The 24,270-nt window shown below is 37.4% G+C and overlaps 1 protein-coding gene across 16 annotated transcripts in view; it reads right to left on the bottom strand.

The window, feature by feature from the left end:
- Positions 1 to 24,270, bottom strand: part of LOC5570578 (kinase D-interacting substrate of 220 kDa) — a 116,552-nt gene that overhangs the window by 20,625 nt on the left and 71,657 nt on the right. For 11 of the 16 annotated variants that reach the window (XM_021848556.1, XM_021848570.1, XM_021848559.1 and 8 more), the window contains 7 exons: positions 15,738 to 15,869; positions 13,860 to 15,678; positions 5,009 to 5,144; positions 4,107 to 4,945; positions 2,353 to 2,518; positions 1,336 to 2,290; positions 1,212 to 1,244 (listed from right to left, as the gene is read on the bottom strand). In XM_021848556.1, the coding sequence (XP_021704248.1) occupies positions 1,212 to 1,244; positions 1,336 to 2,290; positions 2,353 to 2,518; positions 4,107 to 4,945; positions 5,009 to 5,144; positions 13,860 to 15,678; positions 15,738 to 15,869 (4,080 nt within the window). Of the gene's footprint in view, positions 1 to 1,211; positions 1,245 to 1,335; positions 2,291 to 2,352; positions 2,519 to 4,106; positions 4,946 to 5,008; positions 5,145 to 13,859; positions 15,679 to 15,737; positions 15,870 to 16,277; positions 16,451 to 24,270 lie in introns of those variants that run through there. The other 5 variants (XM_021848558.1, XM_021848563.1, XM_021848564.1 and 2 more) reach the window with 2 other exon arrangements.

Raw genomic sequence — 24,270 nt, 5'->3', positions numbered from 1 at the left:
GTGGTGCCACTGCAATGATTGCTCGGTAAATGTTTGAACTGTTTTATTACGTTCTCAAAGACAGATTTATTACGGTACGCTGGACAATCAAAAGTTACGGATTATCAGTAACTTTTGATACTTCATTTTATGAACACAGTTGCTCATTCATACAAATTTCAGTAAAAGCAAAACCAAAATTGGGTATCATTGATAAGCGGGATAACAATGATAGGAATAACTCTCCTCGTAACATGTTCGAATAAACATTTTCTATTGAAAAATTTGTAAAATACAAATAATATTTATCGATCGTATATTGTTAGGCTTTTAAAAATTAAGAATTTCTATAAAATTTAAATTAGTTTTTGCGTAATATTTTAGCCTTTAGAAACAATAATTTGCATAACTCTGGATGACATAACTAAAACTGCATGTCTCCCGAAAAGAATTCGTCTAGCAACCCGAAATGTGCATAGATAAGGATGGAAGCATTGGCTGATAATAAGGTGATCGAGAAGTGGAAGCCGCACTATGACAAACACCTGAATGATAGCCAGATCCCACATTGAGGGAAGTTAAGGATGACTTTTTCGGTAGCCCAAGAATGCAGCAATTTTTACCGGAAAGATTGCGTGTGTAGAATTTTAAATTACGCTTTATTTCATAAGAAGAAGAAAAAAAAAATAATAAGAAGTAAAGACGAGCTAAGTCGAGCATTCAACACTGAAGAAATCTGTTTGTCGCAGATAAAATAAGTCTGTGTCTCAGAAGATAAATACCTAAACAACAATAGAATAGAACGAAACTAGGTAAAGTTTCTAATTATGTTTTCTTTTCAGCAACTGAAGGTGTTGATTAAAAAGTTATAAGAGAGGAAAACAACAAAACCCGGGTGGATATGCCACAGATCACTTCAGTTAAAGTACTCTTGACTAACACAAACCAAATTTTAAAAACGTTCGATTTCAGAACATCATTGTTTTGCTTAAAAAAGAATACCTATTACAATATGGGAAGGGTCACAAAATTTTAGACTGCAACTATACTTAAATACAATTTATGCTACATAAAAAGACATAGGTTTAGCATACATATAATAGTCGAAAGCAAGAGAGGAAACGGGATGGTTAATATTCTGGATACACAGACATCCAACATCCAAACATTGAAGGTATCTTGGTAAGTATCAAATGCATTCAATACATTCAGGAAGAGAACATAATCAGTACCTGTAGATACTCATAATCATGAACCTTGTTCGGCTGCACATCCAGATGTGATTAATGTGATTAGTCCAAATGTTTATTCATACAAAATGGAAGTAATGATCTCCGAGACTCGTTCTACACTTACCTGTTTTTCCAAAAGGTTTTGAGATTTCTGCCGCACGGGTTGAAAAACGGACTGCGAGGCAGGAGATTGAGAAGACGTGGGAAGGCTTTCACTGATTTCCAAATTGTCGGCGACGGTTTTTGCAAACGTTGTGGTTTTGGAGCTTTTCTTCAGAGCACTATTGTTCTCGCGTAACTGTTGAATTAGCATTTTGAAAATTTCCCAGTGGCCAAAGCTGAGATTAAGTACGGTTTTTAGCTCATCCAAGCTGCAGTACGACAGTACCCGCCCCGAAATTGCGTTGTCTCGTAATACTGGTGCCATTTTATCTAGCGCCGGCTTAAGATCGCTTACTCGACCCAGCAACTCGATCAGTTCATCGACGGTTAACTTATCGAGCTGTATATTGGAGATGTCGAAATCAATGGGTGGAGATCCACGATTAAGAAGACTTTTCGAAGGCTGCTTGGAGTTTCCTGATAGCAAAGGAGCACCATTGGAATGATTATCACTGGTGTGATCGATGAGAATGCTCGTAGAACCGGTTTTCTTCATACCGCCGCCATCAGGATGCATTAGATTAGCTAAATTCGGGTTGTAGAAGTTCATCATAGCCATGGCTGGCGGAGCATTATAGAAACCAGCCCAGGTTGGAAGACTCGTCGGATGTTGTGGTGTTGGGTGAATAATGTTCTGATGCGCATGGCGAGTGGGAACGAAACTGTGCGGCTTCATAGGAGGCATCGAGCTTTTGATTGGGATTATGATACCTTCATCTTCCATTGCTTGCTGATCTTCCTTTAGCACTTTTCGTAGGTATGGATCTAGGTTGATGGTAAATGGTAAAAAGATCCGCAAATCCGAAACCAGCAGATCTGACTTGTGCAACTGTAAAAACGCATCAAGTTTGCGTTCGTCTCGGTCCAGGTCTAGTAAATTCGCTGCTTCTCTTAAGCAAGCAATCTTGGGACGAACCCTGCAAGAAAAGAGAGGAGTGAGCTGCATACAGAATCTAAATTTTCTGAAAGGGGGGCATACTTATCATAAACCGCTTGTAGGGACATGGAATCGTCAAAATTTTCTCCAGCTTGGTCATGTTCCAGCACGATCATACTTGCACGTAAAGGCCACTGTTCTGTTAGGTTGATCCAAGAACTAAGCCGGTACCAACTGAAGTCTATTTGAAAAGCCTTTAGGAGCCGCACTGTAAAAAAATCACATGAGATAGATAAATATAATAATTAAACTAGTATATTTTACGATGATACCCGATTGATTTTACAAAGAAAACTAGTATAAAACATTTCGTGTTTAGTACAACACATTCTCATGAGAGAGCTACATTCATTTATTCATACAAATTGATCCAAAATTAGAAGGAAAATATAATATTTCTTATAGCTTTAGCCTCTATACACGTATTATGGCCAGGGTTTCCCTAATTTGGCCACTTTTACAAGAAACCAATGTGATTGGCTGATTTAGGAACAGAAGTTAGAAATGTGGCTGAAATTGGTTCCGGTGGTCTTAACCAACGCAATTTTCAATGCGGAAATAAAATTTATAAGTAGATGAAAAAACCGAATTTAGTACTATACCATTTAATTCCACTAGAGTTTGTATCCTTTGACAGATACGCGTATTTCGACCTCAACTGTAAGGCCGTCTTCAGTGTCGTGTACTAGACGCGACTCTAGTACACGACACTGAAGACGGCCTTACAGTTGAGGTCGAAATACGCGTATCTGTCAAAGGATACAAACTCTAGTGGAATTAAATGGTATAGTACTAAATTCGGTTTTTTCATCTACTTATAGGTATTCTACTAAACAGCTCGAAGATTTATTATCAATAAAATTTATGCTGAGATCCTATACTTTTCATATATAGTATGGATTGTTAGCTTTCATTTGGCGTATTTGCACACATGTAGGGCTTTTCATATATTTAACAAAAAAGTCTCTTAGACTGATCAAAACCAGTGCTTCTTCCCCACTACTATAGTTTTGCTCCGAAGACAGCTTTACCAAAAAATGTGGGTAAGATTCTCGAAGTATTTTCCTTGTGAATTATTTAAGAATTCTTGGGATAAATTTTCTGTGATTTTATTGAAAGTATTTCATAAACATATTTAGTGGATTTCATGGAAGATGTTTGGGAGAAAATGAGAAAAAAAACTGTGGAAGTATTGAAGTCTCTAATGAAGCAAATCGAAACATTTTTTTAAATATATTTGAATGTTGGACATAATTTTTGAAAAACAACACAATGTGGATTTGATTTTTTTTCCGTAGGCAACGGTTCCGCCCTACCGGAACAGTCCTTTTTCAAACCTATAAACAGTCCATTTTTAAAATACCGTAAAATTTAAGATGATAAAGTTTGCATCTATGATGTTAACAAACACTAGAAGCATTACTAAAAAAATAGCATATAATATAAAGCTTGAGCTTGATTGGAAGCCCGTGGTTGCTACTCCAGTATCGTCAGATCAGCTGCACTTAAAAAGGAATCAACTGCTCAGGACAGTTACCCCCAGTGTATAAGTGCTGGTGATCTCTTCTATGTTTAGGCCACAATGGCGCCTGTCACGTCAGAATGCTGACCAATGAGGGGAAGGGGAGGAGAATTGATGATGCATTAAACTGGCTCCCACAGTAGACCAGTTATACCCCTGCATCTACGCCAGTTTATACAGGAAGGTTGCGTTTTATGGGAGAGAGGTTTGCTGTTTGGTTAGCAGACTGCCTATGTATGTGCTATTAGCGCTGTGCTCCCGATATTTTACATACCTGTGATATAGATAACATTCATCAATCTTCGCATGCTGCGCGGATTCACGTCGCTGAAATAATCGTCAGTCAGAACAATTTTGGAAAGATCCACCGGTGGGTTTTGGCCAAGTTTATGCAGATTCGACCCGATAGAACTGGCAATAGAGTCTGATACGCGTAGTTTTTTGCTTCCTCCTCTGGACGATCCAGGCATAGCCCTGAGTTTCTCTTGGCTTGACATGATCTCGGAAGCATTCGATAACCGCCTAGCAGAAGCCGAGTGCCCTAGATGTGGTTCATCGTCCCTGCTGATGTCCGGTATGATTCGGCGATATGTGGCCATCGCAGTACTTTGCGCTCGCTGAACTTTTCTCAACCCAGAATTTTGCAGATAAACTGGAAGATGAACTAGATTCCTTAGGAAATCGTGACCTCCAATACCGCCTTCAGTGAACAATCGTCTACTGTTCGCCTCGGCTGCTTTCGCTATCACGTGAGGATCGACCGCCAACAGCAATACGAATGGCCGTTGAGGAGCTGACAGAAGCGTTTGAATGGCATTCAGTATAGTTAGGGTTCGTTCAGTATCACAAGAATCCAGAGCGTCGACAACTCCAACCAATCTGCTCTGTTGATTCGTAAATGCATCCAAACAGCGAACCATATCCGTCATTAAGCTAACTTCTGCCCCTAGGGCTGTCAGAGGCGCAGCCTCGTTGTTGTTAAATGCGCGCTTAAGATGCTTTCCTTGCGACATGAACAATGCTCCGATTAGTTTCGACCACGCGTGCAGATTGGCAATCGTTCCTGCTAGGAGGAATCCAATGAGAATGTAGATGGCGACAGCGATTTCATCCCTGAAAGTAATGGAATTGTTTCAATAGTTGACATACAAAACATTATATTTGATAATAACAAACCTTCCATTACTACCATACTCCGTATAAACAATAGATAAAGAAGCCGTTGTAACAACACCCAATACCCCTAGTTCAAATAACAGTACCACCGGCATACAGCACATGCGGCGCCATTTCCAGCCTCCTGTTGCTTTCACTGAAAATCGGGATTGAATTATTAAACATATTATAATAAAATACTGTAACATTTCCCAGAATACCACTAATCCGAAAACCAGGACCTCGATCAAGCCAAAAACCCCCGATGACGGAGAGGACAAGACTGACAAAAATACGTAGTTCTCCTGTTTGTCCAAAGTTTCCCTCAGGTATTACTTTGATGATTTCTTGAGGAGTTCATCAAGCCCATGGTTCAGGGGGCCAGGCCCCCCTGGCCCCTCCCTATTTACGCCAATGCTGATGTTTGAATGATGTAATAAGTACATAAGTTCATGAAAATCGAATACGATACCATTTAATTCCACTATTTAAGCTCTTAAACTTAAATCTACATATTAAATTGGTCCCATCGGTGGGGAAGACAATCAATTTAAAAATTGTTGTCAAAAAGAATGGGTAAATATTTTGACATAAGTTTGTTAAGCAAAACTGTAGTCAAGAATTTGAAGTTTGAATTGTTTTCAACTGTTATAGTTTTTCTACAATTATTGATTATCCAAGATTGATAAATTCGTTTTTTACTTATATACTGAGACCTATAGGAACTTTCTGAGGCATAATTTATTTTCTTTTGGTTAGAGATAACTTAAATGAATACCGGCGCATAGTTTTACGACAAAACAGAGCCGCATATTACTCTTACATGAAACCTCAATCATCGGCGAGATGGACCAACCATGGTCTTAGCCAGTAAAACGAAAGCAAAGAAAAAAAAAACCTCAATCATGGTTCTTCAGAATCAGCAAATTGAGCTAATATAAGTGTAGGTCTTTTTCGGTTCAGGTATAAATCCCTTCTATAATTTTACAACCGCGAATGGTCCATATCAATCTTATGAAAAATCTCACTCATTCGTAGTCATTTTACAAAGATATTGAACTCGACATTATAAAATTTAAAAGTATACTTCAAATCCTACATAGTAAGAAGAAAGTAACAGACGAAAATCATGTCAATCAAAATCAAACACAGATTAAACAAATCAAATAATGATTGCAATTTATGTTTCATTTCCGTTTTCCATATAAAACTACACGGGGAAAAATTCTATGGTAAAAACTACTATTTTAGCTGACTACGCCCATTCTTGAAACTACCATGCAATTTCAGACCAATTTACTATGTTTACGGTACATCCCACCACATTAGTGGTACATTTGACAGAAATAATTTACAACAATCTGGTTTCGACTACAAACATGGTAAAATCAAGCGCATTTCTGGTCTGCTGAAAATTGCCGGTGCGAGCGCTTAAGTTAACCCCCTAAAATGGTAGTTTTTACCGCACAATTTTTTTGCGTGTAGTATATAAAACATGATATCTCGATTACTTTTTCAAATCGACGTAAGTAACTTTCATACGGTTTTGAGAAAATTATTTAGAAGATTCACAACCTGTCTTCTAAAATTGTTTTAAAATGAATCCACTTTTTAACAGTTTTTGCCGTGTACATTGCTTAAATTTGGCATACAATCAGTTTGCGTTAAAAAATAGGTAGTTATTATTGTTTTCCACAAAAATTGTATGACAAAATGATAAGTCGTTTCATTCAGTTACTTACGACGATGATTTTCGCATGTTTTTTATGGACCATACTGTATTTCCAAAGTAATATCTGATGAAAATTATGTAGAATTTCCTGAAGAATTCCTGCAAGGATCGTTACAAAAACCTCCGGGACTGTCGGGGAAGTCTTGGAGGATTTGCTAGTTAAATTTCTAAGAATTTATTGAAAATTTAATCTATTAAATCTCTGGATCTGCGGAATTTTCAGGAGGAATTCCTTAAAAAAACATCGGGCATAGTTTATGGAGAAGCCTTTCATAAATTCTTGGAACTAAAGGAGGAATTCTTGTAGAGTACCCTGGAAGAACCTTTAAACGAATTTCTTCAAAAACTTTTGGGGAGTGTCTTGGAGGTACTCCTGTAGGAATCTTTGGAGGATCTGCTAGAGTCACAATCGGAGAAGTTGGTGGAAGAAATTGTGGAAAAATCTCTGGAGGATACTCTGGATAGTTCCCTAAAAAATCAGGGTATCAGGTCTCAGAGGAAATTAATGGAGGTAGTAGCGTTGGATTCAATGCAATGGAAAAAATCCTCTAAGCATGTCTGGACGAACTTCTGGGCAAATTCCTGGAAAAATTGGTGGGGAATTTCTAAAAGGATTTCTGCAGAAGCGCCTGGAATATTCCGAAAAAAATTCTAAAGCTTTTCCTTGATGAACCTGAGCAGAAATGTCTGATGCACCTGTGTACTAAGGTGGTTCAATATATCGTTTTTGCTCCTCGCCGCTTGTTCGATTCTAGTTCAAATTCTGAGTCCCCTTCCAAATTGGATGAAAACTGAGGATGAATTACTACGGAAAAAGCAAGTTATAGCAATCCGTTATAGTGTTTTCACATGTGCCCTTACGGGTTAGTTACGCTGATATAGGTCGGACCGGATAATCGAGTCCGATCTATATCAGCGTAACTGGGGAGTATCGATTTTATTCACTCTGGATAATTGAATCTAAAAAAAAATAAAATATTCAAAAAGTAGAAGTTTTAAGGTCCTTTACTTAAAATTTATATTTTTTAATTTTATTTTTATGATATAGTGACGCAGAAATAATAACTGATTTCTAAGGAGAAAAAGGGTCTTGAGAGGAAAAAAAAATATGATGAACGGCATAGAAAACAACCATATTAACTATAGTTCAAATCAAACTTACACTTTACAAGCTCTGTAGAACTAGGGGTCGTCTTTAAATTACATTACATCATTAAGGGGTGGGGGGTTTGATAATTTATTAAAATGTGATAATCCATAAGCTTGTCATAGAGGGGGTGGGTTTCCAATGACAAAATTTTACAGGACACACTATATGGACGATCCCTTATACACAAAATTTTTAATTGGGGTAAAATTATAGTAATTTTTTAACATTCCCGAATACGAAGGTTTTCGTTTGTCTTTGCGTGGAATATTTTCCGATTGTGGCAAATCCTAAATCTAATCTTAATCTTTTTCAGATTCCTTCTTCTATGACGAATATACAGTAGTGACCTGATTTTGTTAGCCGCCGATTTTGTCTACCCCGATTTTAGCATCCTTTTTGCCCGATTTTGTCAGCCCAAAATTTATATTTATTTAATTAGACTAAACACGTGTATACTGGCAATATTGGGTTCATAAAGTCAATTATGACATTGGCCACGTCTATACAATCATCTAAACACAGTATTTTTGAAATTTTAAATTCTTAAAATTCTCTTCCAAGAAACTTATCAATGTTATTTGGGATTACGATATATCGAAAATGGAAGTAAAAAAACAATGTTTATATTAACAAAATCATAAAACTAAGTCCTTAAGTTAAAATAAAACTTGAAACCAGTCGAAAAAAAAATTTGCAGCATGAGGCTGACAAAATCGGAACATTACTGTATTGAGAGAATTTTGATGAACTCCTGGGTGAATCTTTGATATTTCTAAGTTAAATATGTGGAGCAGCACATACTGCTGTTCCAAGCTAGGTCATGTTTCTTCAAATAATCATATTATGTATCAAAATTGACAATAAGTGCATAAGTCAATCCAAAGCCGATGATAAGAGAGGTAATTGCTGAATTCTATGCTGACCATGCAAACGTCATGGGAGAAGGAAAATTGGATTGGTTTGAGTGTTAGGTAAAGGATAGACTTGACAAAATAATGCTAATAATGCTGCAAAATGAATCCGAAGATCAAACAACTCGATTGATTATCTTAGAGCCTACGGACAAAATAATTTAATATTGCAACAGTATTTTTGACATATAAAAATAAATATGGAAGAGAAAAACAAAATTTTAAAATATATGAAAACTACTGATTAATTATTTATCGAAACTTAAGTGTATCGAATTTTTATTGATTTTTTGTTGAATATCGTTGTTGTACTCTGTCATGTCATTTGTATGATATTCCCAAAATAAAAAAAATATCAGATTGTATCTTAAGTTGAAGATGAATCGAAGCCAAATATCAAATTTTCAAGAGCACAAATCTGGAGAACCAAACATCCGTTTAAGCTGAAAACTTGATCGATTGATCCCTAGCTGGTGGTGATCAATCGATTAAGTTTTCAGCCTAAACGGATGTTTGACTCTCCAGATTTGTGCTCTTGAAAATTTGAGATTTGGCTTCGATTCATCTTCACCTTAATTGTTATTTGTCATTACAGAAATTAGAATCCACCCTGTCGTCCAAATTTTGTTTATTTTTTGTTTATTTTTTCGGAGTAGGGAAAAACCCGTTTGAGTTGAGCTGTCAACTAATGCTCTCTCTCTCAAATAGGCACAAAACCTACCCTTCTTTTCGTATCAACAGATTACAATTCCCAATGATACATAAATAAAACTTAACTTAACTTTCCCTTATCTACATATTAAACACCTAACATTTGGACAAACTGATGCTTCAAAACAGGACGGGAAAGATGCAAATCGAAAACATTACAATATTGGTTGAACAGACGGCACATGCTAATCACAGGTTCATGATAACCATAATTGGTCCGATTTGTGGGTAATCGGAAAAAGAGATGAGACCGAAGAGTTCGAATATGAATATCAAAATTCAATTTTTCTAAAAGATTTGAACAATCAATTCTACATTGAATCAAATCCGATACAAAAAGAAGTTTGCAAACGTCTCGACGTGTGGATAGCAGGTTCAAAGGTATTAATTGACATCTGTCAATGTAGCTAGGAAGATGCAAAGGATCTCTCCAATGCAAATTCCGCAGCGCAAACCGCAAAAATTTGCGTTGAATGGATTCAATGCGTTGAATGCTATTTTGGTAGAAAGGAGCCCACACAATTGCTGCATACTCTAAAACGGAGCGTACTAAAGAGCAGTAAAGTGATTTGAGGCAGTGAATATCAGAGAAGTGTTTGGCAACGCGCAATATAAAACCTAGACTCTTAGATGCCTTCGAAACAATATATGAAATATGATCATTAAATGTCAATTTATAATCTACCATAACTCCTAAATCTTTTATCGACTTCACGCGGTTCAGAGTAACTTCTCCTATGTGATAATTGAATTCTGTGATGGTGTGCTTACGGCTAAAAGAAATGCTTGAGCATTTAGACGCGTTCAAAATCATTTTGTTGTTCTTGCACCAAACTACGAAGACATCTAGTTGTTTTTGTAGTAATGCGGTATCGTTGTCGCATTTTATAACATTATACAACTTAAAATCATCGGCATAAGACAGTTTAAAACACTCGAGGGACAAATTAACATCATTAATGTAGAGAAGAAAGATGAAAGGTCCTAAGTGGCTACCTTGAGGAACGCCAGATGACCCAAAGAAAGGTGATGAGATGCAGTCACCAATCTTAACGGACATTGTACGACCAACGAGATATGACCGAAGCCATGAGAGGAAAGCGCCACTGAATCCCAGCTTCTCGAGTTTAGCGACCGCTATTTTATGGTTGATTTTGTCGAAAGCAGCGGAGAGATCAATATAGATTGCATCTACTTGAAGTCGATCCTGGATGCAGCGAGTAACAAATGATATGTATGACAACAGATTAGTTGTAGTGGACCTCTTCGGCATGAATCTGTGTTGCGTCTCAGAGATATAAAGAGAGCAGTTATGTGTAATGAACTCCAAAACTATCAGTTCAAACAATTTTGAGACCGCACACAGGGCAGCAATTTCGCGATAATTAGAAACGTCACGTTTACAACCTTTTTTGTAAATGGGAAATACGAATGAATCTTTCCAGTGACTGGGAAACGTTCCACATTTTAACGACAAATTAAAAATGAATGATAGTGGGGCAGACAGACTTGATGAGCACCTTTTTAGGATGATGGATGGGATTGCATCTGGGCCGGGGTTCGAAGATGATTTGAGCTTGCATAATGCTGTTTCCACCATTTGAGTTGTGACTGTAGGGTGCTGACCGCATGATGAGTGGTGAGGTACATTATTAGCAACTTTCAAAACTTCATCATCGTTTAGTAGCTCGTCAGTAAACACACTTGAGAAGTGTTCACGAAAAAGATTACAAATTCTAGCGATTGATGATGTTTCGACATTTCCGAGTTTCATAGAAGATGGTAGACCGCTTTCTTGCCTACAAAAAAAAAAAATCAAGTAAACTACCTGTGTAACTAATTGTTGAACCACAGAAATGATTTTTAAACCGAAGCCAAATCTTAACTCTTCAAGAGCACAAACCTAAAGAACCAGACAGCCACTCATGCCGAAATCATAAGAGATCACATAACATCACTTAGTGTTAGTCATAGAACGGCATTTTGTTTTATTATTGAAGTGGATGCTACTGCTCGCCCTTTGCTCCTATCGGCACGGTGCACATGCCCTGTTGGGTCTTGAAAAACCTCGTATTACAAACCGTCAATAGCATTCTCATATAGAGTTACTGTGCACGTGCTGCAGCCTTTGGTGCAGGAGCGTTATTGCTTGCAAGCGCACGGGCGCTCTGTACATTGTGAAACCTTTTTTGGTGGCCTTCATTTTTCTGGAGATGTGTCTCACTGCGGTCTCATGCGCTCCGTCACATGTGCTGTTTAAAATTCAGCGCAATAATTGAAGTGATTACAAAAATTTTCAACGAGGATCCAAATTATAACTCTTGGATAGCGAGTGATCGACTATATCATGTAGGCCATCTAGATACCTGCATAATGATGCGAAAATAGTTGTAGAGCTTCTTCGTTACTAAGCAATTTCACAACTTGGATACCGATGGCGAGCCGTAGCACCGAGCAGCGCATGAGACGAGTCTCCCCGAGAGCACATCACATAGTGCGCGCTTTTAAAATTTTCGTGAGCCTCCGTCTAGCGCAGCACACTAGGATTCCGATGAGCTGAGAGACGGTTCGGTTGGAGGCTCGTCAGTACCACGGCATAAAAAATTAACAAGGCAGGCTCTTCACTGATGTAAACATCAAGTTTGGTTGAAAACATGTGACGTCACTCCTATCGTACCATATATTGCTGTGTGCGTTTGAAACGCAAATATCAAATGCGGGAACACCAAACGCGGTAAGATTTTCCACAAGAAATGCGATGTCAAAGATAGGTTTTTCTATCTAAGTCAGCGGTGATTTAGATAATCGTTGCTAGGAGTCCTTTGATTGGTTTGTGTTACCGCATTTGAAGGACATTTAGTCAAGATTTGCACCTCAAATGCAAACAGCAATACCATCCGGACCACTAGATCAATTTTTTTGAAAATTTGTTCGAGGTGGATAGGAATGACGTCGTCAAGTAACTGTCAGTTTTCGGAATATATCACCTTCTTAAATATAGTACACCGTGGTCAGTACATTCATGTGCTCCTGAGAAATATGTAACTCTATTCCCATATACTAACCCACATTGCACATTCAAGGATCGCATTAATAAGTTACCCTACACGGAGAAAAAAAAACTAAATTTTGAGTTTGCTCTTCTTTAAAATTAAGTAGGTATATCGATTATTCTTTCAACCCGAAATCTCTCGGTATTTTCTTTCTTAACGGTTAAGAAGGAAGAGAATACCGAGAGATTTTGGGTTGAAAGAATAATCGAAATCCAAGCGTTAAATCTACTCAAAATTGATTACTATTATTTTTAAATAACAATTGGGGTTTCAGCTAAAGGAACACGCCACCCATATCTGAGACTAATAAAAAAGGTTTTTATCCACACGATGTAGGTTGTACACATTCAAATATGTCGGAACTAAAGCTCAAGAATCCATCATTCATTCATTAGCAATCATCAAGAAATAAAAACAAGTTTTTTCCTTCAAATTTCGATAAAGTGTATAAATTATATCATAGCATTCCACATAGCTAGCGTAATCCAATTCCATGGTAATGAAAAATAATTGGTCTGGAAAATTTGTAACACGATGATGATAATTTTCCTCTTAACCCTTTGTCTGTGTTCGAGGTCAATATGACCCAGAGCACTTTGACGGGGCTGTTACTTTTTTGTTAGTGTAGCGATTTGTGAAATGTTTTTACACGTTGGTGGGTTTCCACGAGTTTTTTTTTTATTTACGCAAGGATTTTTTTCAAATATTTTGAAAACTAGTTTTCCAATGTAATTTTCATAAAAAATAGTACGTTTTCTGTGCTTAGGGGTCATACTGAACCCAAATTCAAATCGCTGTAACTTCGTGAAACACAAATGGATTTTCGAATTTTCTGTAGTTTTGCAAAGCGAATTTAATTGAGTTTTACCAAAGATATATAAAAAAATCAAAGAGAGGCTGGTTCATTGCGGGCAGGGGTTATTGTAAACATAGGTTCAAATAGAGCAAATTTGTGAAACTTTGGACGGTAATACCCCAAAACACAGACAACGTAACTTTTTTTTTGCACATATAGAAGGTTAAATAAGGCGACGAATGCCTATATCAGATATCATTTTCAAGCACCATTGGTAACCGACCACATACTCTACGAGTCGTAATTAAACTTCAAGGTGTAAATCCTTGATGTATCACTTTTTGCATCTGTGACTTTCAGGGAAGTGATACATTTTGCTAACTGGTTTTCGAGTAATATGTCATTCGAGGTAATCTAGAATTCGGGTAATGGTTTTCAGGGTACGGGTTTTCGGGGTAATGGTATTCGCAGAAGTTTTATAGGGCCCACAATAAATACAGAAATCCTGCAAATACTTACATGGCTTTGGTCTGAATGCACGATACAACCCAGTCGCCAGCGATCCGTAGTGAGCTTCGATGGCATCAAAGATAGAAGCCAACATCAAGGCCACAGCAGCATCTCCGTTTGGGGCAGCGCCACTTGCCTCGGCAAAATGGAACCGCACCGGCATAGGTTGAGAATCGCTCTGCGGACCAGGTGGATGGCAAAAGGCCACCTGCAGTATCAATCGAAGCCGTCCGAGCTTTCTTGATAATCCATAGTTCAAGCTGTACAGCCATTCAAGATCGTACCGTCTGTCCAAAAATTTGAATAAATAGTTGAAAAAGTATATCAAGATTAACAGTGAAATTCCGGTAACAAGTCCCAAGATGTAACTCCATGTGGCAAGTCCAACAACTGTGCCAATTACCACAGCGACATGAAGGCAAACCAAGAAGAACAAGATCGGAGCACGGATCGGTGGTTCAGACCACTGCTGGGCGAAGCTCTTCATCTCCTCCCGTAATTTTGCTAACAGAAAACTTTTACCGCTTCCCCACTTGGCATACAAACCAACGGTAATTGGGGTTGTCAACGTTGGTTCACTAAGTACATCTGCTAATGCCGAGGAATACAATCCGTAGCCTAGCATTCCTTCCGAGTCTTCATTTGCATTAAGGCGTCGTGCTCCGAAAACTTGCCCTAGGATTGTCTTCTGATGCATTGCATCAATACCATAAGGGGTTTCTCCTGCTTTATTCGAGCGATACAGTAATTGACTGTACTTCGGATTGCTAAGCAAAGCCTCAACGATCGCTTTGGAACGGGCTCTCATTGCTACGTGTAAGCATGTATCGCCCCGTTTGTCGGCTGCACCGACCTTAGCTTTCCTCTCTAGCAACATTTGCACCATTTCAAGATTCCTATTGCGTACCGCTCGTAAGAGCGGAGTGTCACCATCCTTCGTCGATAGCTCCAAGTCAGGGTTGGATTGTAAAATCAGTTTTACTAATGTAGTGTGTCCTTTTTCAACAGCGGTATATAAGGCAGTCTTCCTATCTTTTCCCTGTATATCCACGTCAACGTGACGTTTTAGCAGAATCTCTACCACACTGCGGTATCCTCCTTTGACGGCATTAATCAGAGGTGTATCGCCAGCACGATCCTGAACATTAACATAAGCGCCAGCAGCAATCAAAGCAGATGCTACTTCCGTAAGCCCTTCTCTACATGCAATCGAGAGTGCAGTCATCCCATCCTTGTCCAGTGCGTTGACATTGGGTTTCCGTTCGAGCAGTAGCGAGACACATTCCTGATGGCCACCACTTACCGCGACCAATAGCGGAGTCCACGAGTACATACCAGCTGTATCGACGTTTGCTCCTGCTTTCAAAAGAGTGTCCACGATCTCTGCGTTACCTTTTCGGCAGGCCCAAACCAACGGAGTAGTTCCATACTTATCACCCACGTTCGGCTTGGCTCCTCCCGTATTAACCAATATTTTAACAATTTCCGTATGCCCACGACCTGCAGCCCACAGCAGGGGATTCAGGTGATAATTGCCATGAGCTTGAACATCGGCTCCTTTCTGCACCAAGAGCGAAACGACTGCTGTGTGTCCTTTGTAAGAACCCCACATGAGAGCGGTCCAGCCACCCATGTCCCGATGTTCAATGTCAGCGCCATTATCCAACAGTATTTCGACGATATCCACGTGGCCAGCTTTGGCTGCAAACAGCAGTGCAGACCAATTGTCCAAATCCTGTGCCTGTACATCCGCTCCTCGTGCGATCAATTCCTTAACGAAACTCGTGGCGCCACGGCCACTGGCAATCATTAACACTGTGGTGGCATTCTGTAAGGCGTCGTCAATTAGGAATCACTATAATATGACAAGATATATGCGATACTTACATCATCTCGGTCGTCGACCTGCAGCTGGCGGGTGCCAAGGAAAGACTTAAGCCCAGCTAAATCGTTCGAATCCAAAAACTGAAGCAGTGTTCGGTGACTCAGAGAGCCCATTGAATCGCAACGATTCAATGCCTATCGGAATTCAACGTGAAACAAGAAATCAAAACGAAATGGTGATTAGTATGGTTTTGGCAAAAGCAGTCAAGTTGTAGCGAAAGATATAGCAGATTAGAGATAGAAAGGGATCAACTCAAGTCAATCGCAGGAAACGCAATGTACTGCGCAGTAAAAAAACAGCAGTGAGTAGAATATTGGCGAGAGGATAGGAAGGAGAACACTAGTTTAGTGGTAGTAAGTTAGTATCTGTATTGGGGGGTCTTGGGATCACAACACTCAGTTGTTAGGTTCAATTTTGAATTGGTAATGCAGGTTGATGTTTTCACGATTCCGAATCACATTAAAGCGAACTATAAACTACTAAGTAATCCGGTTAGCAAAACTGGAAGAAGGTGTATACTAAGTGGTATAGATATAACTAACTGGAACGTTGCTGATCGTGCTCCATACGAGTTCTACATCTGCAGGGTACATAGAGAAGCAAAGAATGCACTAACAAAAACTTAATGAATTCCCTCTAGAATTGTGATAAACTGAAACAAGGAACCCTTTGGATGATAAAGCAACGGTGCGACTGTTGAAACAACTCGAACGGAATGAGGGCAGGTGGTAAATTTCGGTTGGAGCACATATACTCGAGTAAATCATATCATCAAACAAAAAGATTGCTGTTTTTTATAATCAATTAAGATAAGTAAGCTATCACTGCTGATATGTACGTGCGCCATAGGGCACTTGAATGAACGGGTGGGTTGTTTGTACGATAAACCTTGTAAGTCCATGGTTGAACAATTCAAAACCAGCATAAAGAACTGCTTTTCCAATGAATAAAGTTTTGATGAAATATTTGTTGTTGGTGTCAACAGTTTTCAGCGCAATGGAGAGAAGAAATTCCGTGATTTCAAAGTGTTGCTGACTTTTTGCTTCAGATTATTATTTTATTTATTTACCCTTAAAAATGAAATTCCCTCAAGCTTTGATCCATTTTATTTCAAAACGGATGGGGCGCTATTTGAACTTTTATAGAAAACGAAATTTTCAGTCATTTGGGGGAAAAATCCAGTGAGCCTAGAGATGGGTCATTTCGATATTGGATGGATGTTATGGTTATTTTCCCCTTAAAAAAGATTCAAAAAGGGTTGAGAATTGCCTTTGAAACGGATGAGGATAAAATTACATCAATGCTTTAACGCCATTTTGTTTGGAGAGAATTTATCCAAAGTATGGGTCATACAATATAAGATATTAAGAATCTAAAAGTGTTAAAGATCCTTATACAGCCAGAGGGACACCAGAAACATAAAAGCTTATCGCACAAAAACGTTTGCACCAGTTTAGTTTGTTTTTTCACAACATACTCTCGTAGAATGAGGCGAGGCAAAAGTTTGACCTTAGTCGAATAATCATTATATTCAGAAAAACTATAACAATGGACAAATAAATAAGGGGTCATCCAAAAATGACGTTCATCATGTGGGGGAGGGGGGGGGGGCTGTGTCAGTGGAAGAGTGACAGTACATGTATTAAGTATTGGAAAAAGCGTGACACAGGGGGGAGGGAGTTTAGAAATCCAGAAAAACGATGGACGTCATATTTGAATCTTTGCTAAATACCACACAGTGGACCTTCAACATATTTTTTGTTGAAGGGACGAATGACCTCCGGATCAAAGTCCCTCTCAAACAACAACAACACCTAGAGTAAAGTGGGGCAAAAGTTCGAGTGGGGTAAGAGTTTCTTTTTCAGATTTCTAGCTCAATTCAATACAAATCTTATGAATGTCATAGTGGTTCGAATGCTATTCAAGTAAGAGACTTTCAATCCAAATATCATAAAAATCGATTGAGATTTGGAAAAGTTATGGCTATTTGTTGTTTTTCGACGTGAATATTGTAATTTTTGGTCAAACTTTCGTTGCATGGAACCAATTGAAGATAAAATCTTTTTCAATATTTTATGTAAGGGCGTTTCTAGGCCTATCATAAGATTGCTTTGAAGTGTATTAGTTTTTGCATAAATGCTTGAAAACAAGTTTTGGCCCATAGTGGGGCAAAAGTTCGAATCAGCGGGGCAAAAGTTCGACCCATGTATAAAATCACGGAAAAATTTTCAAATTGCCTTAAATCCACATATTATCTTCAAATTTAGTTAAATTTGTCTGATCGTGTGAAAACTGTCACCAAAATTTTACATTTCCACTTAATTTTGCGAAAAACTGCTATTTTTGAGTATATTACAATCAACTCGGTTTTGGGCAATTTTTTGATGAAAATTTAGTGTGTATTTTTCGTCAAACTTAAGTTTACGACTGGTGTAAAGCATGCCTGTCATAAAAGGATCGATATTTTGTGTTTTAGACAGCGAACTTTTGCCTCACACTAGATTCGAACTCTTGCCCCACCGGTGGGGCAAAAGTTCGAATAAGACAATCAAATTTGAAACTGTTATAACTAAAAATAGGTAAATATTTTGACACAAGTTTGTTCAGCAAAATTATAGCCAATATGTTGAAGGTTCACTGTATGGTATTTGTTTTGTTTTAACTGCTATTATTTTCCAGAAAACTTTGATTATACAACTAAGGTCGAACTTTTGCCCCACCTTACTCTACAATTTGGCTAAACGTACTTATGTCAAAATTTTTCCCATTTTTTAGTTATACACTGAGGCAAAAATACTTAGGTTTTCCATACACCAAAACTTATGAACCAGCCAAATTATGGTTTCATTGCACGCTTAAACATTTCGAAAATGTGATCATAACTTTCATAAGTGAGAGCTTTGAATTCTTTAATAACAATTACTTGAAATAATTATCATAGCAATCGCTAGAAGAACAACTTCGCTTTCGATGTTGGCTACAAGTTAATCGTTAACTGATCACATGTTATCAAAACATGTCGATTTTTGAGCACGCCTGAAGTAAAAGGTGAATAATATTATCGATTGATAATTCGAATTAATTTATCATCATTGCGTGTATTATCGAATTTCATTGATTGACTTATGAAATTTATTACTGAAATTCTTCACCAAAATCATAAGTAAAACTTAAAAATTTCAACAGTAATCGTTGTGGCGCCAAATCATAATTATTCCTTAAGAAATTCTTAAGTTTTTTTGCCTCAGTGTACGACAAATGTAGCATTAGGGGTACACCTAAGGTAAAACAGCCAAAGTATGGTGATAAAATCATGAAATATGTAAATTAACGTACTGCTCGATAGATTTCAAATCCTTCTATCATTCAAAAGTATGAACACGATCCATTTAGAATTCCCCTGCAAAAAGCCTTGCACCAATTAGCAATTATAAAAACACTGTTCCTTTAGTCCACAGGTCTCTAAAGAAGGTTCTATTTCTTTGGTTTTCGTTGAAGTTTTCCCAGATATGTTGTTCAAGCTTTCTTCTTTTATTCAGAAATTATTGGAGATATTTAAGTAAAAAAGAGCTTTCCCTATAGAGATCTCTGATTAGTTTTTGAGAAATATCATATGAAAATCTGCAGGACAGAATACCTGTAAGGCTCTCCAGAGAGATTTCTGGTCCATGAGAAAGTCTTGAAGGATTATCCAGAAAAATCGCAAGACCTACCACTACCAAACAATACAACGAACTGAAAAGCGGACTTTACCATAAGGTGATGCTAAGAAGGAGAAATTGAAAGGTACAAAATATTCAAAATCTATTTAATGTTTATTGAATTGATTATGTAGTTACGATAGTGCAACCGAAGCCATAAATGCGAAACTGTATGAGAAGATGTTTGAATCATTCACAGATGCTTCTTAATCAAAAGAAGTATACGCTTCATCGAGCAAGCGATTTTCGATCACTTGGGTCCGTTCATCAGAATGAAAAGTCTTCTTGTAGGTCTAGTGAACGGATTTGAAAGTTTCATATTCAGCTGAACAGCGACATCTACATTGTTTTCTGAACCTAGTCATATCGGAGTTGTACCATAGGGTCCCAATTATTATCTTCTTCGAAAGTTTCCATAATGTAGGGTGTAGCCAACTGTGCAATCCAAGTTACTCGAAGCTTCAATGGAAGGAGAGTATCCAAGGGGCCCAGATAGCCGAAGCGATAAATGCGCAGCTATTCAGCAAGACCAAGCTGAGTGTCGTGGGTTCAAACCCCACAGGTCGAAGATCTTTTCGGATTCCCAGGGCATAGAGTATCTTCGTACCTGCCACTGTGCCACACTAGGGCTATTCAAATTTTAAAAATGTTTGAAAATCCTATCTCCTATATGCTCCTTACCATCCTTACCATAAAAATAATGTTCTGTCAAAGTAAGTACAAAGACAAAGTAGATTTATATGGAAATTACTATGGAGAAATTTTGAGAAATGTTCCAAACACGCTAGTACTGTAATGTAAGTAGAAACTTATCATCCCATATTAAAAACTCATTCTTCAAACCTTAATGAAGGATGTTGCTGAAGGAACAAATCCCTTTTAAGCTAATTTTGTTTGAGATTTTTGTACATGTTTGCAGGGCTATAGTCCCATATAAAGCTAAATAATACGAATAAAACAAACTCATGAATATCTCTTCCGCTATCCGTCGGAATGAATTTCTTTCTTCAGCAAATTTATTTATTATGGTTTGAAGAATGAGTTTTTACTATGGGATAATAAGTTTGTACTTACATTACAGTACTAGCGTGTTTGGAACATTGCTCAAAATTTCTCCATCGTAATTTCCATATAAACCTACATTGTCTTTGGGCCACCTTTAAATCACCACCAAGAAAGCTGAAAATTTCACAGAACACTATTTTTATGGTAAGGATGATAAGAATCATATGGGTTATTAAATTTTTAATTTTTTTTAAGAGGATTGTGCTACTTTTCCTCGAATGTCGTTTCCCCGAATACCAGTTTCCCGAAAAGTGTGGCCAGATAGGGTGATGAACTAGAAAGAACAAATCAAACAAAAGAATGAAAAATTTGATTATTCTCGACTGATCACATATTGAAAAAATCTGTGGACAGTAACACTCGAAAGAACTGCCAATCAAATAAAGAAGGGTGTACATCCAATGATCGTTTAGTTCACCGCCTTGTAAAGCAAAAAGTTATGACAAGTTTGAGAGCTAAAAACTATTCGAGGAAATAGGCTGTTCGGGGGAATGGGCTACTAGATATTCAGAGAAACGACATTCGGGGAAAAGTAGCACAACCTCTACACGATATATTTATGCAAAAATGGTCAAATGATAAAGAAAGATCTCAGTTAATTACTGTGGAAGTGTTCATAAGAACACTAAGCTGAGAAGAAACATCCATGAAATTTGGTCGCAATTTATTCAATACAAATCGCACTGTTTGTTGACTGGGATACTTTAAAACGCAAAGTCTGCGTTACATTCAAGTGTTCAAAGTAGATGTAGCGATGTTTAAAAATTTTCCTGAGCTTCCCTGCCTGATGAATTTTGAAAATATCATTCTTGATTTTTTATTTATATATTATTTACGAACTGTTAATATGGTTCGTAAGGAGTTCGTTAATTGAATCAGTTCGTAAAACGAGGGGCTTAATTTTATTAAATGAAGTTTTGGATGATGTATTAATAGGTTTTCAAGGCGTTTCTACAAAGAATTCTCAAAGAGATTTCATGGTTTCTAAAGAGTTATCAGGAGCCTTGATTCAAGCAAGACATTTGTTCGAATTGGTTAGCAAAAGGATATCATTTGTTCCGGTAGCGCTTTATTTCAAATCACGCAAAATCGACCCCACCTTAACCGTGAACTGCATGCAGACAGCGCAGCTTACACGATGGTGATTGATAAATAATTTAACTAAGGCACCGCAGATCGACCAGACAGGATTTAAGATTACATCAGCAGTTGCATTTCCATAGCTAAAGTAGTTCTGTGACAGTGGCAATGAAAAAACGTGGAATAGTCAACCGCATTATCCAGAGCAGGATTTTACGTGGGTACCATTTAGTGTCCGGTTCTAAGCCTACCACAACCACTAACTGTAAAGAGCAAGAGTATAGAATTGGAAAATGTTGGTGCTTGCTCTGTAAGCGGTTGTTCAGTTGCCGTATACTTGGGTGATTCAGAACGATAAGTTGCAAGCTTTCAGCTGTGCACTCCGGCAGTAAACCTTCAACTCAGCGGGACTGAGATGGCGTGTTTTGTTAGGAATTAAACCAATTATTGATTATCAGAACAAACAAGCCGCCACGGCAGATTAACAACTTTATACAGTAGAAATAAATAACATAATAGCTCTTACCGCGCGATGTATCAATGACATCTTCTGTTGTTTTCACTGAATGGAAAGCATCACGTGAGCAATTCAAATGAAGATACAAGCATGATAATAACCTCTAACTGTAGGTTAAGTGACGACAACCTGCGGTAATTGCTTATTGATTCCGTTCGAATTAATGGCTTCTTCCGTAGAGAGTTTGGGAAATCGAAGAAGTTATGTTTCAATTTGACCACCATTCCCGTAATAAACAGGACGAAAGAATAATAAAGATGAACATTTTAATCAATGGATAACAAAACTCTGAATGTCAAGTGGGTATCTAATTACAAGAGGCCTATGAATGCTTTGAACATTTTTGTCGACTAGCAATATTTTTATGACTGCACAGTAGGGGGCGATCCCCTTGTACCGGACAGCAACCAATACCGGCCAAAGTCGAAAAATTGAGAAATCATGGTCCAATCAAGATGGTGTATTAGTAGAAAAGAAAGCTATTGTGAAGACTAATGTTTGCGTAGAATAACACATCCTTGAAATATGCATGCCTTTTTAAAAAAGTAGACATGTTTGAAAATCTTAAAAAAAAATTGACGTATCGCTATCATTTTGAGCCTACTAAAGTAATTATTTTGAATATGACAAAATACTTTGGATCACGCAAGCATGATCGAACATAATCCTAATTTGATAGTAAGAATGTATTTTGTACCATAATTGAACTAAATGTGGACAAATTACAATTTTGGTTAAGCACCTCCTGTCCCCCAGTTTCGGACAGCTTGATTTTCTATATGATATCTTTGTAATTATTGCACCAGTATCTCAAAATATATTAAATTTTCAAGGATTCCGTCGATCATGGTATCAAACATGCAATAACATTAAGAAGAATGAACATTCAGAACAATATCGTAAAATGTGCTACTTTTCATCATATATGAAAGAGGTTTTTGATAGACATCTTGCAAAATAAGAAAAACTCAAATTGTTCTTATAAATGTTGCAAATGCATTGATATACTAAAACAATCAATGATGTTCAAATTTACATAATTCGAGGCATTTCCAGATTTTGTCCGGTATTGGGTACCACCTTTCAAGATCGATCAATTTGGTACTAAAATACATCATCAAAATGCAATGTCAAAATTCATATGCATATTTTAAAATTTATTTTTGTACATTATAAAAACGATAATATTTATCATGAATGAGTAACAGAAACACATAAAACCAATATTTTTCGAATTATGAATTTAATGGCTTAAGTGTCCGGTATTGGGGGATCTCCCTCTATACGTTTTCTACTATACTTGGCAAAGTACAAATTAAATACACTTACGGCTCTCTCCGTTCAATAAAAATGTACAAAATTATTGGATTACACAGTTTTATAACAAAAAAGGTGTTACACGAATTTTAAGTTCAATGAGTACTTGAAAAATGACTTCAGTGCTGAACCAAATTGTTATGAACAATCAACTGTATGGTATGTGAGAATTTTGTAATATAACCTACAGGTTGTTAAGTATTGTAACTATACAAATATTGCTTTTTCCTCATCCATTCGTTTGGAAAAAAATATATTATTATTATTATTATTTATTCATAGTACCATAACTTTTACAGTACTGGGTGCCTACATCAAGGTTTCAAAATTCTTTGTGTTTCAAAATTGATTGACGTTTTCATTTGACAAGCATCGGATTACTTTGTGGTCTTCGAAATGTTTCGACATCTTTTAGATGTCAATGGGCAACCAATGGCGATTTTTCTTTGCAAAAATAATTTTCCCCATAGTAAATCTAATGCAAACTTTGAATGGCTGGCCACTATAGTTTCACCGATCGAGCTGGAATTTACAAAGTTGTTATTAGCATTAAGGTGAAGGTTCATTGAGCACGTAAACATAATGTTGCCACCCACTCGAACCACCCGCTAAAGCACCCTCTCGAGCCACCCAACAAGGCGGAGCGCAATGTTATGTGCGTTGGCCAAAAATCAATCATCATGTTTCATGTATACCTCCACCAACAAAATTATGTAGGTAGTATTACTTGCACACGTTTCATACAAAGGTATTATTGTCGATATGAATTCATCAACAACTTCATAAAAACTCAAAATCACAACTTATTTCATTTGGTGGTGAAAACATGTTTTTTGACCAAAATTATAAGCATTT

Source organism: Aedes aegypti, chromosome 3 (assembly GCF_002204515.2).
Source record: "Aedes aegypti strain LVP_AGWG chromosome 3, AaegL5.0 Primary Assembly, whole genome shotgun sequence".
Taxonomy (NCBI): Eukaryota; Metazoa; Arthropoda; class Insecta; order Diptera; family Culicidae; genus Aedes; species Aedes aegypti.
This window is presented reverse-complemented; position numbering and strand designations above follow the sequence as displayed.